The 17,362-nt window shown below is 36.7% G+C and overlaps 1 protein-coding gene across 33 annotated transcripts in view; it reads left to right on the top strand.

Moving 5' to 3' along the window:
• The window catches only part of YAF2 (YY1 associated factor 2), a 78,028-nt gene that overhangs the window by 24,882 nt on the left and 35,784 nt on the right, over positions 1-17,362 (top strand). For 19 of the 33 annotated variants that reach the window (XR_001892626.3, XR_004176046.1, XM_031650421.1 and 16 more), the window contains 2 exons: positions 627-759; positions 853-952. The exons of 3 other annotated variants lie outside the window; for them this stretch is intronic. Coding sequence is in view for 2 of the 30 variants with exons in the window: in XM_009180533.3 (XP_009178797.1) it covers positions 12,029-12,128 (100 nt within the window). In the remaining 28 variants the exon portion in view is untranslated. Of the gene's footprint in view, positions 1-79; positions 760-852; positions 953-12,028; positions 12,129-17,362 lie in introns of those variants that run through there. 11 more of the 33 variants (XR_001892639.3, XR_001892638.3, XR_001892634.3 and 8 more) reach the window with 5 other exon arrangements.

The raw sequence follows: 17,362 nt of genomic DNA, 5'->3' as shown, positions 1-17,362 counted from the left end.
TTACAGTCGTGCACCACCCTGTCCATCTAATTTTAGTATTTTCAGTACAGATGAGGTTTTGCCATATTGGCCAGGTTGGTCTCGAACTCCGGATCTCAGGTGATCTTCTTGCCTCAGCCTCCCAAAGTGCTGGGATTACAGGCATGAGCCACCACGCCTGGCCTGGTTAAGACTTGAGTGATAAAATGGGAATTGTATCGATGCATTTTATCTGAATTCTAACATATTGTTAGTCCACCGTGGTGGCTTCCATACCAAAAATCTAGTGAATGTTAATGACAATGGCTAGTTAAGAAATGATAGATTTTGACCAACTATTCTTGTACTAATATAAAATATAATGATATTGTTTTAGCAAAATGAAATAGCCTGGTGGCTGATATTTTTGTATATTAAAATATAGCAGCCATTATAGTAGATGTTTTAAAATGAAACCATTCTAATGATTTTCTTTTCCTCATGTTTCTGATAATGTCAGAAGTTTCCCCTGACATATTTAGCAAATTGTTTCCATATTTACTTTGATATATGCATATATAGTTATCTAGTGAATTTACGCTTTCCCCTGTAGTTCTACGTTTAATTATAATATCAAATAAAATGAAATAATCTTCTTATTCTGATAGAGAAGAAAAAGCTGGATCACTTACCAGTAACTGGAGTTCTCCTATTGGGTAATCTCCACAGATCCACATTGTTTGAAGTTATTGTGAGTGCCTCGAAGACCAAGGAACCGTTGAAATTTCCAATTTCAGGAAGGTAAGCAAGTGCACTGAAGCATGTCTCTAGCATCTCCCAAATCCCCTCCCCCAGACTTTCTTACATATACGTCTGTACTGCATGCCCCCTCAGTTCCAGTGGATGCCCATCAGGAAGATTCTCATGCTGGACAGAAGGGCAAGAGAGGTGGATCTGTGAGGGAAAAGACCCAATAGGATAACTCAAGTTACTGGTGAGTAATCTAGTTTTCACAAACTTGAGATTTTTTTTTCCCCCAAATTTTGTCCCTTGAGAAGGAATTTAATTGAAAAGAAAGGAAGTTATTTGGGATAGCTTCTTTTTGTATGTTTGATGTGGATTATGAAAAGTATTATATGGACAGTAAATACTGAGCTATTAATGGGTGTATGAGTAAAAAGTATGACATTAATTTTAAAGTATCTTATTTACATAATAGCTGCTTCTAAAAGATTATACATTTACTCGGCCGGGGTTGGTGACTCACGCTTATAATCCCAGTACTTTCGGAGGCCAAGGTGGGTGGATCACCTGAGGTCGGGAGTTCAAGAACAGCCTGACTAACATGGAGAAACTCTGTCTCTACAAAAAATAGAAAATTAGCCGGGCATGGTGGTGCATGCCTGTAATCCCAGCTGCTTGGGAGGCTGAGGCAGGAGAATTGCTTGAACCTGGGAGGCGGAGGTTGTGGTGGGCTGAGCTTGTGCCATTGCACTCTGGCCTGGACAACAACAGTAAAACTCCGTCTCAAAAAAATTTACACATTTACTGCCTTTTGGTAAATGGTGTAGTTGTTCTAAAGCAATATAGGGAAGCTAAACGTTGAATTCTTTTATACATTTCTTTATGATATTGCTTTTTTGAAGTAAATATTTACACGGTAAAATTTATGGAGATGTCATATTTGGTGAATTTCTTTTGGCACAGTAGTACTAACCAGCAAGGATAGTTTAATTGACTAGCACTTTTTTTTTTCTTTCGAGACAAATCTGGCTCTATCGCCCAGGCTAGAGTGCAGTGGTGTGATCTTGGCCTACTGCAACTTCTACCTCGTGGGCATAAGCCAGCCTCCTACTTCAGCCTCCTAAGTAGCTGGGACTACAGTTGCACACCACCATGCTCAACTAATTTTTTTATTTTTTATAGAGATGGGGTGTTGCCATGTTGCCCAGGCTGGTCTGGAACTCATGAGCTCAAATGATCTGCCCACCTTGGCCTCCCAAAGTGTTGGGATTACAGGTGTGAGCCACCACTCCTGGCCTGACTAGCACTATTTTTTTTTTTTTTTTGACTAGCACTTCTTAATGACAGTTTTCAATATATCTTGAACTTCATTGAAAAATATATTTGAAAAATAATATAGGATATCTTGCAGTTATATTTACCACTTCCTTATTTGTAATGAAAAGACTTGATGTGAAGTGTAGCAGAATTGGTTCAGTTTGAGCTCTCTGATTTCCTCAGGTACCAAATAACTTACTGAATTGATATTTGTAAATGTTACTATATAATTAGTTTCTTGCTTCTCATTTTTCTCCCACTCATTTTGCATTATTACTAGGTTACTGTTTCTAAAAAGGCATTTTAAATATAAAGAGCTTGTAGTGGTGTCCTGCTTATAGCTGTTTTACAAAACTTTCATCTGTTTTCTGGATACTTGAGGCCTGCTACTATACCAATTCCATCCTGTTTATCCAGCCTTAATTTCTTCAGTTTGAAACTTTTGTTTGTTCTTACCTGGATAGTTATATTTACACTTGGTTTGTGGTTTCTGACTTTCTTCAGGTAAACTTCTCTCGGTTCTGATTTCTGTACTTTAAAGTTGAGGCAAGTCTTACCCCTTTTATCAGTCCTTTTATGCTAGTATCTTTGTTATCTCCAATTCTTCAGTAGAAAAGTGAGATATCTGTAAGATTGTATTAATTCATGGAATTTACTTAATACAGTGCCTTAGCAGCACCCAGTTAATACCCTTATTGGCTAGTATTTGGCTGTAGATTGATCTTAAATGTTTTTGTGGTTATGGTTAGCTGAATGATACAGTTTAGCCATTAAATATTAGCTTTAGGTTGTATTGCCATTTTTTAATTTAAATTTAAATTTAATTTAATTTTTATTTTTTATTTTTTGAGACAGTCTCACTCTGTCGCCCAGGCTAGAGTGCAGTGGCGTGATCTCCGCTCACAATTGCTCCCAGGTTCAAGCAGTTCCCTTGCCTCAGCCTCCCAAGTAGCTGGGATTACAAGCATCTGCCCTCACACCTGCCTAACTTTTTTGTATTTTTAGTAGAGACAGGATTTCACCATGTTGGCCAGGTTTTGAACTTCTGACCTCAAGTGATCTGCCCGCCTTGGGCTCCCAAAGTGCTAGGATTACAGGCATGAGCCACAACGCCTGGCCATATTGCTATTTTAAAAAAATATACAGCACTTTTTTAAAAAAAATTATTATTTTAGTTTTTACACAGGTATGTTGTATAATAAACATATGCAACTCTTAAACTGAGTTTTTAGGTCCTTTGAGAGCAAACATAGTTTGCCTTTTTTTAAAGATTTTTTTAAAGATGTTTATGGTTTATCTTACTAGTTCCTAACATCAGTGACTGAGATTAAATCATCCCCACTGAAACATTAGCTTTTCTTATAGATTCATGAATACACCTACCAGTTTTTTGTTTATTTGTTTTGTTTTGTTTGTTCGAGACGGAATCTCGCTCTGTCGCCCAGGCTGGAGTGCAGTGGCGTGATCTTGGCTCACTGCAAGCTCTGCCTCCTGGGTTCATGCCATTCTCCTGCCTCAGCCTCCCAAGTAGCTGGGACTACAGGCGCCCGCCACCACGCCCAGCTAATTTTTGTAATTTTAGTAGAGACGGGGTTTCACCGTGTTAGCCAGGATGGTCTTCATCTCCTGACCTTGTGATCCGCCTGCCTCGGCCTCCCAAAGTGCTGGGATTACAGGTGTGAGCCACTGCGCCAGGCCTACACTTAACAGTTTTTTAAATCTATGAAGCAGATTCATTTGCCTCATCAATCTTATTTGTACTGTATTTTTTTCTTAAAAACAATTTTTCCCTTTAAAAACTGGTAAAGTGAAATTCTAATTATTTAATATAATAATTTATCTTGTGGCATATTTAAAAAGTGTATAGTTTTGAGAGTATAGAGTGGCTTCCGTTAAAGATTTAGTGTTAGAAAACAAACTGGAAATACAGTATCCTTGATTTTTGCAGTTTGAATATCTTAGATTATTGCTTTTTTTCAGAAATGAAGGAAGGAAATGCTCTTTGACAGATTGCCTCTTCTAAATAATCATCAGAAAGCAGTTTGTCCAATCATTAGACAAGCCAAGATAAAGAACATTTAGTCAGATGACTTAAATACTAGTTTTGAATCTACTGCTGCATGTCTTTGTACAATTCTGTTCAATCTCATAGTTTCTTTGGTGTGAATGATATGGTCATTATATTGAGAGTGTTATTGAAATATGGAGAAATATATTGAAATATTCCAAGTGAAGTATCATGTTGGGCTCAGGAGTGGGTTCAGAAAAAAAAAAATGTGTGGAAATTTGGGTATGGTGTGTGCATGTATATGGAGAGAGAGAAAAAAAGGTAAAGCAAAAGTTGTAAATGTTAACAATTTTGAATCTAGGTAGAAGGTATATGGGTCACTGTACTTTCAACTTTTCTATGGCTTTGAAATTTTAAAAAAAGTTGGGGAGAAAGTGTTTTAAAAAGAACTTTGTGCTTCAGTTTCTCTAATTCTAAAATGGGAATAATAGAACTTTTCATGCCTTGAAGCAGGTAGGCACAGTGGGATAACATTTGGCAGAAGAGCAGCCAAGAGAATTCCTAAAAAGTGATTTTTTTTTTTTTTGTCATTAAAGAAGAGCTTTATAATGGAGAACTTTTCAAAGAACATTTTGCCTAAGGTGTTTTAGCTTAAAATTTGTCAGTTACTTTTTTTTTTTTTTTTTTTTTTTTAAATACAGAGTCTTACTCTGTCGCCCAGCCTGGAGTGCAGTGGCGTGATCTTGGCTCACTGCAACCTCTGCCTCCTGGGTTCAAGCGATTCTCCAGTCTCAGCCTTGTGAGTGGTAGGTCTACAGGTGCGCATCACCGCGTCCAGTTAATTTTTGTATTTTTAGTAGAAATGGGTTTTCGCCATGTTGGCCAGGCTGGTCTCGAACTCCTGACTTCAGGTGATCTGCCCTCCTCAGCCTCCCAAAGTGCTGGGATTACAGGTGTGAGTCACTGCACCCGGCCAGACATTAGTTACTTTTTTTTTTTTTTTAAGAGCACATTGCATTATAATTGAACAAAAACAGTTACTTCAGAAACAATAAATATTTATGTAAAATAACCAATTAAAATCTTGAAAAATGTAGCTTGTAATAAAATAACTCAATAAATGGGTAAAACAATAGAAGATTTGACACAGCTAAAGAGAGAAGTTACTAATTTGAAGAAAGAAATGAGTACTTCTCCGGACAAGCACAGAGAAATGCAGATAAATGAAGAGGTGAAAAATATGGAAGAAAAGATGACAGAGGATAGATTGAGCAGTTCCCATATAGATCTAATTGGAGTTTTAGAAGAGCGCATACACAAAATAGTGGAGAAGCAATTTTAAAGGAAAAATGATTAAGAATTTTCAAGAATTAAAATACAAAATGGAAATTACAAAGTGATTAGAACTAAATCACAACAAAAGTATTGTATCAAAATTTGAGGGATGCACAAAAAATGGTACTTGGGGATAAAGCTGTCATCTTTAATGAATGTATTAGATTGAAAGATTGGAAATAAATGAGCCAGCTGTTCAATTTAAAAAACTAAAAAAAGAGTAGAGCCAAAGAAAGAAGAGGAAATAATAAAAATGAAAATAGAACTAGAAAATAATCAGCAGTGGCCGGGCGCGGTGGCTCACGTCTGTAATCCCAGCACTTTGGGAGGCCGAGGCAGGTGGATTACGAGGTCAGGAGTTCAAGACCAGCCTGGCCAAGATGGTGAAACCCTGTCTCTACTAAAAATACAAAAATTAGCCAGGTGTGGTGACAGGCACCTGTAATTTCAGCTACTCGGGAGGCTGAGGCAGAGAATTGCTTGAATCTGGGAGGTGGAGGTTGCAGTGAGCTGAGATCGCGCCACTGCACTCCAGCCTGGGTGACAGAGCGAGACTCTGTCTCAAAAGAGAAAGAAAATAAGCAGCAGCAATAAAAACAATGTCGCGATCAGTCAAAACTGATTATTTTCAGTTGATTCTGGAAATACCCAAGAAAAACAGATGAGACTAATAGTCAAATTTAAAAAAGAGGTATCAGTACAACTATAATGGTGATTTTTAAAATTATAAGAAATCGTTAATAATTTATATGTATATAAATTTTAAAAATGAGAGTTTCATTTTCTAGTAAATTTTTTTTTTCAAATTTGTCTGTACAAGAAAAAGAAACCAAAAACCATTAAAGAAATTGAAGCTGTAATAAATTTCCCCAAGAGGAATAGGTGTTTTTGTTTTTAATAACTTATTGAGATATTCACATACCATATTACTTACCTGGTTAAAATGTACAATTCAGTAGGTTTTAGTATTTTTACAGAGTTTTGCCAAGAATTACTATAGTCATTTTTAGAACATTTTCATCTCTCCTAACCCTCTATCCTTAGGCATCTACTAATCTACCTCTTATTTCTATAGATTGGCCTGTTCCGGACAGTTCATAAAATGGAATTATACAATATGTGTTTTGGGAGGGGTTGATTTCTTTGCCTTAGCATGCTTTTAAGGTTTATCCACATTGTAGCATATGTCAGTACACTTCATTCTTTTTTATAGCCAAATAATACATCATTGTATGTGGATATACCACATTTTGTTTATTCATTTATCAGTTGATGGATGTTTGTATTGTTTTGCACTCTTTGGTTATTATGAATAGTCCTTCTGTGAACTGTTATAGTCCTGTGTTGTTTCCAGGACCTCCCTCAGATGCTTTAAGTCTCTGACATAAAAATACCACAGTATTTGCATATAACCTGTATACATTCTTCTATATGCATTACATGATCTCTAGATTACTTGTAATATCTAATATAACCCAAGTGCTCTGTAAATAGTTGTTATACTACATATTGCTTAGAGAATAATGACAAGGGAAAAAAGTCTGTACATAGTATAGACACAACTTTTCCCCCTGAATATTTTCAATCTGCAGTTGGTTGAATCCATGGATATGGAGCGCTGACTGTATATACCTAGGAGTGAAATTGCTGGGTCATGTGATACTCCGTGTTTAAACTTTTGAGGAACTGCAAGACTGTTTTCCAAAGTGGCTGCATCATTTTATTTTCCCACTAGCAGTATACAAAGGTTCACATTTTTCTGTAATGTCACCAATGCTTTTCATTATCTATCTTTTTAATTATTGCCTTTCTAGTTTGTGTGAACTGGTGTCAGAAGGAATAGGTTTTTTTTTTTTGGTTGGTTTTGTTAGAGATGGGGTCTTGCTGTGCTGTTGAGGCTGTAGTGCAGTGGCTATTCACAGGCATGATCATAGTGTACTGCAGCTTCAAACTCCTAGCCTCAAGCAATTCTCCCACCTCAGCATCTCAAGTATGAAGGGATCGTTTTAATGATGATATTTGTAATTATAATTTTAGATACTACTTTTGGGGAACAGCTAATCCCAATCTTACACAAATTGACTCAGAGAACAGAAAAAGAGGGAAAGTTACTTTACCTGCTTATCAGGCAAGTTTAGCATTTAAATCTAGAATGGAAAGACTATACAAGGGAAAGTATACTACATTCAGTTTTACTTATGAACACAGACATAATTTTAATTGGGATAGGAGTTTAGGATAGTTTAATATTTGAAAACTGTATCAATTTAATTTATAAGAAAATTTAGGAAAAAATTCTAGATAAATTTGGTAAAACTATATGTTAAAACTCAATACCCATTAAAGTTTTAAAATACCACTCTTACACTATGAACAGAAATGAACTTTTTTTCTTACAGTAAAGGCTACCTTTCAAATAGCAAGCATCATGCTTAATAGTGAAACTTTGGACACATTCTCATTAAAGCCAAGTATAAGACAGATACATCTCTATCAATAAACAAAAAAAGAAAGAAAATCCAAAAGGATTGGAAAGGAAGAGAAATGAAATGAGATTCTTCCTAGAAATGTTAAAAGAAATGAACGTACTGTTTGTATTAATAAAAGAATTCAACATTGCTGGATACAAGGTCAGCATTCAAACTAGCAGTAGCCAATTAAAAAATAAAAAATATCTCCTTCATATGAAATTCTATAAAGTACCCAACATTTTATTGAAGGACATAAAATTAGACATGAATAAAAGGCAGGATATATTATATTTTTGGGTGGGAAGTTAAAATTTATTTAGTAGTAAATATTACTGAAAAATTACTTTGTGAATTTTATGTAGTTTCAGACAAAAATCCTAGTATGATTTTCTTGTGTGTATGGAAAATGACCTTCATGTGCAAAATTAAAGGTTCAAGAATAAGCAAGATAGTTTTGGAAGAAGAAAAAGAATGAGGAGGAACTTGCTCTGTTGGATGTCAAGACGAATTTAAAAATTATGGTATTTAGCCCCGGGCGTGGTGGCTCATGCCTGTAATCTCAGCACTTTGGGAGGCGGAGGCGGATGGATCACCTGAGGTCGGGACCAGCTTGGCCACCATAGTCAAACCCCATCTCTACTGCAAAAATTAGCTGGGCATGGTGGCATGTGCCTGTAATCCCAGCTACTTGGGAGACTGAGGTGGGAGAATCGCTTGAACCTGGGAGGTGGAGGTTGCAGTGAGCCGAGATCGTGCCATTGCACTCCAACCTGGGTGATAAGAACGACACTCCGTCTCAAAAAATAGAAATAAAAATTATGCTATTTAGATTTAAATACTACATACAATGACAAAGAACAAACTGCTATGCATAACATGGGATGAATCTCTCCCAGACTTAATGTTGAATGAAATTAGCGCGACACAAGGAATATATATTGTACGGTTTCATTTACAGGAAGCTCAAAAACAAGTAGAAATAATCTGTAGTGATAGAGATGAGAATTGTGGTCATCTTGGAAGCATGGTACTGATTGGGAGGGATCATGAGGGAGCCTCCTGGAGCATGAGGAATGTTAATAGTTTGGCCTGAGCTGAATCACACAGGAGTATATGTTTTTAAAGGTCAAGCTGTACATTCAGTATTTGTGTGCTTTACGTAAGTACCTCTGTTAAAAAAAATTATGGCACTTGAAGTATAGTATTAGTACAGGAAAAGACAAACTAATAAAAGAGAGAGTTCAGAAATGGATTCATACATATTTGGAACATTGGTAAAGGCTAGAGACATTCCCTGGCAGTAAGGAGAGAAAAAATAGACTCTCAAATTGGTTTTCTAGATGGGGGGAAAACTAGATCTCTGCTTCAAGCAATATGTGAAAATAAATTCCAGTTGAATTAAATAATACACGTGAAAAACTATTTTTTAGAAAAAGGATAATATAGATGAGTATGCAACTTTAGGATATGGAAGATCTTTAACAAGTCAGGAAAAGAAGAATGAACCATCAAGGATAAAGACATTAAGGGTAAATGATTTTGCTGCCTCAAAAAGAAAAACTTGAGTTTAGTAGAAGACATCAGGCTGGGCTTGGTAGTTCACACTTGTAATCCCAGCAATCTGGGGAGACCAAGGCAGGTTCACTTGAGGTCAGGAGTGCAAGACCAGCCTGATCAACATGGTGAAACCCTGTCTGTACAAAAAATACAAAAATTAGCCAGGCATGGTGGCACATGCCTGTAGTCCCAGCTACTCAGAAACCTGAGACACTAGAATCGCTTGAATCCAGGAGGCGGAGGTTGCAGTGAGCCGAGATTGTGCCACTGTCCTCCAGCCTGGGCTCGGAAAAAAAAAAAAAGACATCATAAACCAAACTAAAAGATACATGACATATCTAGGAGGAGACACACACAATGTCTTTAATGTTCGGTGGATTTGTGTCCAGACTATATAAAGATCAAAAGAATAAGATGATACACATAAAATGAACAATGGATATAAAGGCAATTAGCAGCAGAGGAAACGGAATTGGAATGGCTAATGAACTGGAAAGATGCTTAGTCTCATTTGTAGGGAAGTGCAGTTGAAAACATATGAGCTATCAATTTTCACCCATTAGATTGCAAAGCTTAGGATGGGATGTTATACAGTTGAAAATGTGCATACTCTGTTATCTAGCAGTTAATTACTATTCAAGGTATTAGTCTAGAGAAACTTGAACACTTGCCCAAGGAGGAATGTACATGGATATTCATGTGGAAGAAATAATCTAAATGCCTGTCAGTAGGAAGGCATGGATAAAGAAGATATAATTATACAATGGAGAATTACCTAGATCTATATTTAGGCTATTATTAATTAGTATTTATTTCAATTTAAGAAACACTTTGTACTTTCTATGTCCAGGTTCTGTATTGTTTTAAGCCCTTTATGAATCTTAACTGTTGTAATCCTCATGAAAAGTCAGAAAGAGGTACTATCATCATATTCATTTTGCATATGGGAGTACTGAAGCATAGAGGGGTAAATAATCTCCTCACTCTCATAGCTAGTAAATAGCAGAGCCAAGATTTGAAGGTAGGATTGGAACCTAAGTTGTCTGGCTTCAGAGTCCCCTATACCATGCTACCTTTTGATGTGTATGAATATGGAGATACCTCCTAAATGTAAGGAAAAGTTCATTTCAGAATGATGTGTATAATGTGATCTCATTTACCCAAACTTATGACAGTGGTTGCCTCTGGATGTGATTGCAAGGTGAGGGAGATACACTGATGATGGTGAAAGGAAACTAGCTTTATGGAACTGCATGCTTTTCCTTAAAGAAGATGTATATTACTTTATAGCTTTTAAAATACTTATATGGAATATAGGTATGTGCTTATTTTTGCAAAAAGAAACACTGGAAAGATTTACCTTTGTTGTTTTAATCTTCATTTCTTCTTGATACTGGTTTATGGTAGAAAAAGAGATTAGCTTGGTTCTGATGCAGTAGAGCAGCAGATAAGCACTGGGTGCTAGGGATAGGAAGGAATAGTTTTCAGCCTCTCTCTTTAAGGAGTTCAGCTTTACAGGGAAAGAGATAAGGAAAATAATTTTGATTCAGTTGATACATGCAAATCTGTTTTCTGCCTTGTTTCTCTATCCTTGTCACTTTCCCTCCAAATACAAGTAGGAGAAGGAGGAAATGTCTTGATTTGGAGCACGGGAAACAGGCAGTGAAATACTGATGAAGATCCCACTTCTATTATTTTACAAAACTACCAGAGTGTAAACTCTGTAATGGTCAGATATCGTAGCTTGTTCACCATCTTATCTCCAACATTTAGTATAATGCCTTTCGCTTAGTAAACTCCTAGAGATGTTTGAATGGATAACTGATGCACTTTCAGATGTCACTCTCAAATTAAAGCATCTTAACCCAAAAGTTCTCCTTAAACTATTTGAGATACCTTCCATTGATTCCACTTCTTCCATTGGTTGTCAGGCACTAAGGTAATTTAACTGAGAACGCTATATAACCTTGAATTGCTATGTGCCAAAGAATTCTGACTTGAGTAATGTTCTAATCTGTAGGAAATGTTGGGTCCCAAAAATCTATTTTATTTTTAACTATGCTGAGTCTAATCCTTTTTTTTAAGCGAATAGTCTTTTAATATTGGAATAGTACAGTTGGTTTTCTCAGTCAGTATTACTGTATTCTGTGTATTTGAGTTAGTGCTAGCTTGTAAAACTGTTATGTTCTGTGTTTTGAAATTTGCAATTTCGTAAAACCACATTTTCTTCAAGTTTTCTGATAGGACCATAGACTGTTTCTGGATGGTATTAGTGTTTATAATACGAGAATTCTGGTGCCTTTTGAAATCTGTTATGGTATTGCATAAAAAGTAATGGTACTATTTCATTTCATCCTAGTGAGAAAGGTGTGTGGATTTTCTGGTGGTAAATTGGAGTCCATGTATGTGTGATCCTCCCAACAGAGTGAATTTAAATATCTAAAGATTACTGAGAAAGGATAAACTTGAATAAATCATAGTGAACAATGTTTATGTCACTTTTTAAAGTTTTAACACTTGTAATTGAGTAAATCCTGAAACAAAGCATATTATTATGTTTGATAGATTTAAACTATTGGTCAAATCCTGTTCCATGTGTACATAGTGTTTCTTTCTTACTCTGTAACCCTTTTGCCAGAGATAACAGGAAGAGAGCCTGGTTACCATTGGGTGGAACAATCCTGCCGGCTCAAGCCTCTGCCTAGAAATTTGGGTCATTCTCTTTTTTGGACAGTCTGGTAAGCTGTCACTGTTTTTCACCTTAAAATCATCTTGTCGAAGATGTACCCAAGAGGAAATTAATACTAAAGGAACAAACAATATTAAATTCAACGAAAACGTTAAAATAGACGAAATTAAACATGGCTAATCTAGAATTGCACTGTAAAGTGTTTTTTTATATGAAGCATTCAAAATCAGGGTATATTTTACATTTATAGCACATCTTAACTTGAACTAGCCACATTTTAAGTGGTCGGTACCCACATGTAGTTCCTGTATTGAACAGCACAGACTTAGAGCATTTGAAAAAAGCTTTGGTGTTACGTAGTTCTGCTGTTTGAAAAAAGCTTTGGTGTTACGTAGTTCTGCTGTTACTCCTCAATAAAGGTGCCTCAGCTATCTTTTCTTTTTTTATTGCTTCACCTGTTCATGGGCACTCATCTTAACTATTAATCATTTGTAGTCTGAAATCCTGCTATCCATTTCTGAATTTTACAGAGCATTTAGGGCTTTCCATAAGTGTTCCCTGATACCTAGATCTACTTAATTTCTTTAGATAAAATGTGATGTTTCATTCTGATAAACTTTTGTTTTGAGACAGGGTCTCGCTCTGTTGCCCAGGCTGGAGTGCAGTGGTGCGATCTCAGTTCACTGCAACCTCTGCTTCTTGGACTCTAGCAGTTCTTGCACCTCAGCCTCCCAAGTAGCTGGGATTACAGGCGTGAGCCATCAACACTTGGCTAATTTTTATATTTTTTTTGTAGAGACAGAGTTTCGCCATGTTTCCTAGGCTGGTCTCAAACTCCTGAGCTCAAAGTGATCCACCTGCCTCAGCCTTCCAAAGTACTGGGATTATAGGCTTCATTCTGATAAGCTTTTAATCAGAATATTGGCTCTGCTTTTTGTCAGAATATCAGACCCTCTACGTGGGCTAGAGTAGGTAGGATTATAATTATCATCATCTCTCTAAGGAAAGGTCACTAACTTCTTTTTTGCTTTGAAGTCATTGCTCTGAACCAGAAGGATTCCTTACATGATGACTTATATTTTTATAAGGTGAGGCCCAACATTTCACTCTATGGGAGTTGGATATGCTTTCCCTAGATACTAATTGCTGAGAGGTTTTCGAATCAACTCATTTTGTTTTTTACTTTTTTTCCTAGTAGATACTATTTGAGAGTGAACGTATTGCAAAGTAGAACCATATCTAGTTTGGTATACCAAGGTATAACATAAGTGACTTAATATTTTGGTAGTCTGTTGCTTTCATCTGTCCTAGATGAGGGACAGTTTAGAAGATTATTTTCAGTAAATGAATTTATAACTTCTAATACTAGTTATCCACGTATCCCAATAGCAACTGAATTTTCTATAATTTATTTCAAATACTCTCAGACTTTACTCTTGTAAGGGAAGATTAATTGGACTCTGATTATATAAATGTTAAGATTGTGAGGTTTTGGGTGTTACGTGTTTTCTTATGTTGATTATTGTTTAATTTCTATACCCATTGTTAGTGTCTAGTTTTTCTCAGCCTACCTCTTTGTTATACCACCTCTATTCCAGCAGAATCTCAAACGCAATTTTAGTTCTTCCCAACCCTGTTATCCAGGCATACATATTATTTATTGGGCATTTCCCTGCATAGTTAGTGCAGCATTTAGCTGTTACTTACCCCTGAGAAGATAGTAGTGTGGAATTAGCAGTGGCAGGATGTGGAATTGGCAACAAAGTTCCTGGCTTGGAGTTGAAGTGAAGCAAAGAATATTCTTCTTCTTCTCCCATCCACTATGATCACACATTCTATTTAACTTCATTGCCCCTAGCTAGATGAAAGCTGATAGCTGCTAATTTTTGTCACTGGAGTGTTGGACAAATTTTTGAGTTAGAGGAGGGTTCATAGCCAAAGGAAGAACAGCAGTCAGCCTAGAAAGAACACTGGGCAGCACATGGCAGCAGTGACTGCGAACAACCTGCTAAACAGCAGGCTGGGGTTAGAGCAAAGGAGCACTATAATAATTTTCTTACTTGTATTTTCTGTGCTCTAGTTCTATCTATTGTCATGACACTAATTTTTGAAAAAAATTCTCCTTTTAAACTCATCACTATTTACTGAGGACAACAAAATGTGAGGTACTTTCTTAGAACTGAACAAAACAGACACTGCCTTCTCAAGTGGTGATTACTTGATACCCTCTTGAAATCTTTAGTAACTCTCCATTCCTGTTTAAATCTCCACTGCCCTCAGGTCCAAGTCAGATTCATCAGCTTTGTCTTTGAGCTTCAGCAGGGACAAATGACTGGTGGTATTGGTTTGCTCATAGTCTTGTTTTGTTTAGTCCCTTCAATGTTGGCCTGTACCATGTTTCAAAGAAATTTAATGGCTATCATTAAAAAATCAAGAGCTTTCACTTGGAATTTCATATTTCCATCTTCTTTTTTTAAAAAAGGAAGATGTAGCAACACTGAGCTACCTTTGTTCATTGCAACAATCTGCACCATTTAGTTGGGGCTTTTGCTTTCCACAGTCCTTGTTGCCTCCTGGGTTTTTCTTGTACCTGGTCCTCTTTATTCCTTTTTATTACTTACCTACTCTCTGTAGATAATTCAACTTGCAACCCTTGTTCTAGATAATCTGGTCCCTCACTACTATAAACTAACTTTCTTTTCTTTATTATGAAACTCTGGTATAACCAAAGGGACATCCTCTTTAACATGGCTTGCAAATCGTTTCATGTTCTGGTTCCTGTTTATTTCTTCAGCCTTACCTCTTTCCATTCACCTGTATAAAGTTATGTCCCAGCCATATTTGTCACCCACTTATAGGTGGTGTGCTCTCCTCTTTCTGGCCTTTACACACATGCTAATCTCTTAATCTCTGGGTGCTGTTTTGCCTGTCTTCCCATTCTTTTTTTTTTTTTTTTTTGAAATGGCGCCTTGCTCTGTCACCCAGGCTGGAGTGCAGTGGCGCGATCTCGGTTCACCTTACTGCAACCTCCATCTCCTGGGCTCAAGCAGTTCTTCTGCTTCAGCCTCCCGAGTAGCTGGGATTACAGGCGTGTACCACCACACTCGGCTAATTTTTGTGTCTTTAGTAGAGACGGGGTTTCACCATGTTGGCCAGGCTGTTCTCCAACTCCTGACCTCCGGTGATCCACCCACCTCGGCCTCCCAAAGTGCTGGGATTACAGATGTCAGCCACCGTGCCTGTCCCTGTTCTCCCATTCTCTGTCGCTGCCCCAGTAACCCCTGCCTTCCACTCCTACCCACCACCAGTTTAGTTAATTTCTGTTCACTTCAATTCTTAATTTAGGTGTTATATCCTTCAGAAAGCCTTCTGTGCTCCTATAGGATCTGCTTAGGTACCCATCCTCTGTATTTCCATAGCTGCCTGAATTTAACCCAGTCTCAACACACCATGACTGGTTTGATGGTCTATTCTCTACAGTGTTCTGTAGCCTGTTTGAGGGCAGAACTGTGTCTTCACCTTTGATTTCTAATGCCCATCATAAAATAGGTACATTGTAAATATGTAATGAATGGATGATTCACTAGGCTCTTTTAATAATCATTAATTCTGAGCGTATGTGATTTCTATTGTACGGAATATTGTTTTCATCCTTTCAACTCTTCATCCTCTAAGCTTCTACTAGGGGACTATCCCTAACAAGATACTTCTTTTCCTGGCCTGTTTTAGTACCAGGCCTTTTCCTCCTTTAAATTCTGGTAATACTTTTTAGAAATCTTGTTTTAACATTTGGCATTTGTTTCCTGTATGTTACTTTAAATTGAAGTTACATTTAATGCCACAGTTTCATTCTTAAGGTATTAAAATTTGTCAGTAACCTGTGCTTTACGTGACAGTATATTGCCAGCTAAAATAATGTATCCATTGATTAGATCGATTCATGAGTCAAACCTTTATTACTTTCTTGGATATTGTTCCTCATTTACAGAGAACTTGGACATCTAGCCAGAAGTTTTTCTCTCTACCTAGGTTTCTTTATCCATTTTGAACTTCTCCCATAATAGCACTTAGTGGATGTACTTCAATTGCTTGTGTATTTTTGTGTTTCTCACACTGAACTATAAGGGCTGAAATGGTATCATATTAAAACTACCTGTTGGTATAATGTTTTAACTAATATTGGAGTTTAGAAGATCTTGATGTTCAAAAGACGTGTTTGATATATGTCTATAAAGTGTTTTCAGTAAGCTAGGCATGATCATCTCATTTATTTACATGTGGACTATTAGTTACACAGCTTCATTTGCGTGTCTTCTAGACATCTCAAACTTACGCAAAATTGAATTTACGTATGTTTGCATGCGTGAGTGAGTATTTCTGTATACCTGTAACATAGGGCTTAGACCATAGGTAGTATTTAGTAAATGTTTATTAAGTGAGAATGACTGTACAACACCAAAAAATTTTTATGTTACTGATTTAGAATATTATAGGACATAGTTAGGTATATAAGAATGGCTTAGATTTATTTATTTATTTATTGTGCAGTGGCACAATCTCAACTCACTGAAACCTCTGCTTCCTGGTTTCAGGTAATTTTCCTGCCTCAACCTCTCCTGAGTAGCTGGGATTACAGACGCTTGCCACCACACCTGGCTGATTTTTGTATTTTTAGTAGAGACGGGTTTTCACCATGTTGGCCAGACTCGTCTCGAACTCCTGACCTCAGGTGATCTGCCTGTCTCAGCCTCACAAAGTGTTAGGATTACAGGTGTGAGCCACACTGGCCAGCTTAGATTTATTTTACTTCACAACTTGTAGCGTAGAGCTTTGCAGGGCTGGAAGTTGCTCTGGGTGAGTCATTGAGTGAGTAGTGAATGAATGTGAAGGAAGGCCTAGGAAATTACTGTAGATTTTATAAACACTGTACAGTTAGGCTACACTAAATTTATTTTAAAAATTTTATTTATTCAGCAATAAATTAACATAGCTTAATGTAATGTTTTTACTTTATAAGCTTATTATTAATTTTTTTACCATTTTCACTCTTTTGTAGTGACACTTAGCTTAAAATGCAAACTCAGTATACAACAGTACAAAAATACAGGTATTTTCTTTCTTTATATCCTTATTCTGTGTGCTTTCTCCATTCAAAAAATTTTTTACTTTATTACTTTTTAAACTGTTAAAAATGAAGACACAGACACATACATTAGCCTAGGCATACAGAGTCAGGATCATCAATATCACTGTCTTCTTGAGAACTCTGCCTTGTCTCACTGG

This window comes from Papio anubis, chromosome 9, assembly GCF_008728515.1.
Source record: "Papio anubis isolate 15944 chromosome 9, Panubis1.0, whole genome shotgun sequence".
Taxonomy (NCBI): Eukaryota; Metazoa; Chordata; class Mammalia; order Primates; family Cercopithecidae; genus Papio; species Papio anubis.
The sequence above is the reverse complement of the archived record's forward strand: the minus strand, read 5'-3'. Positions and strand labels throughout refer to the sequence as shown.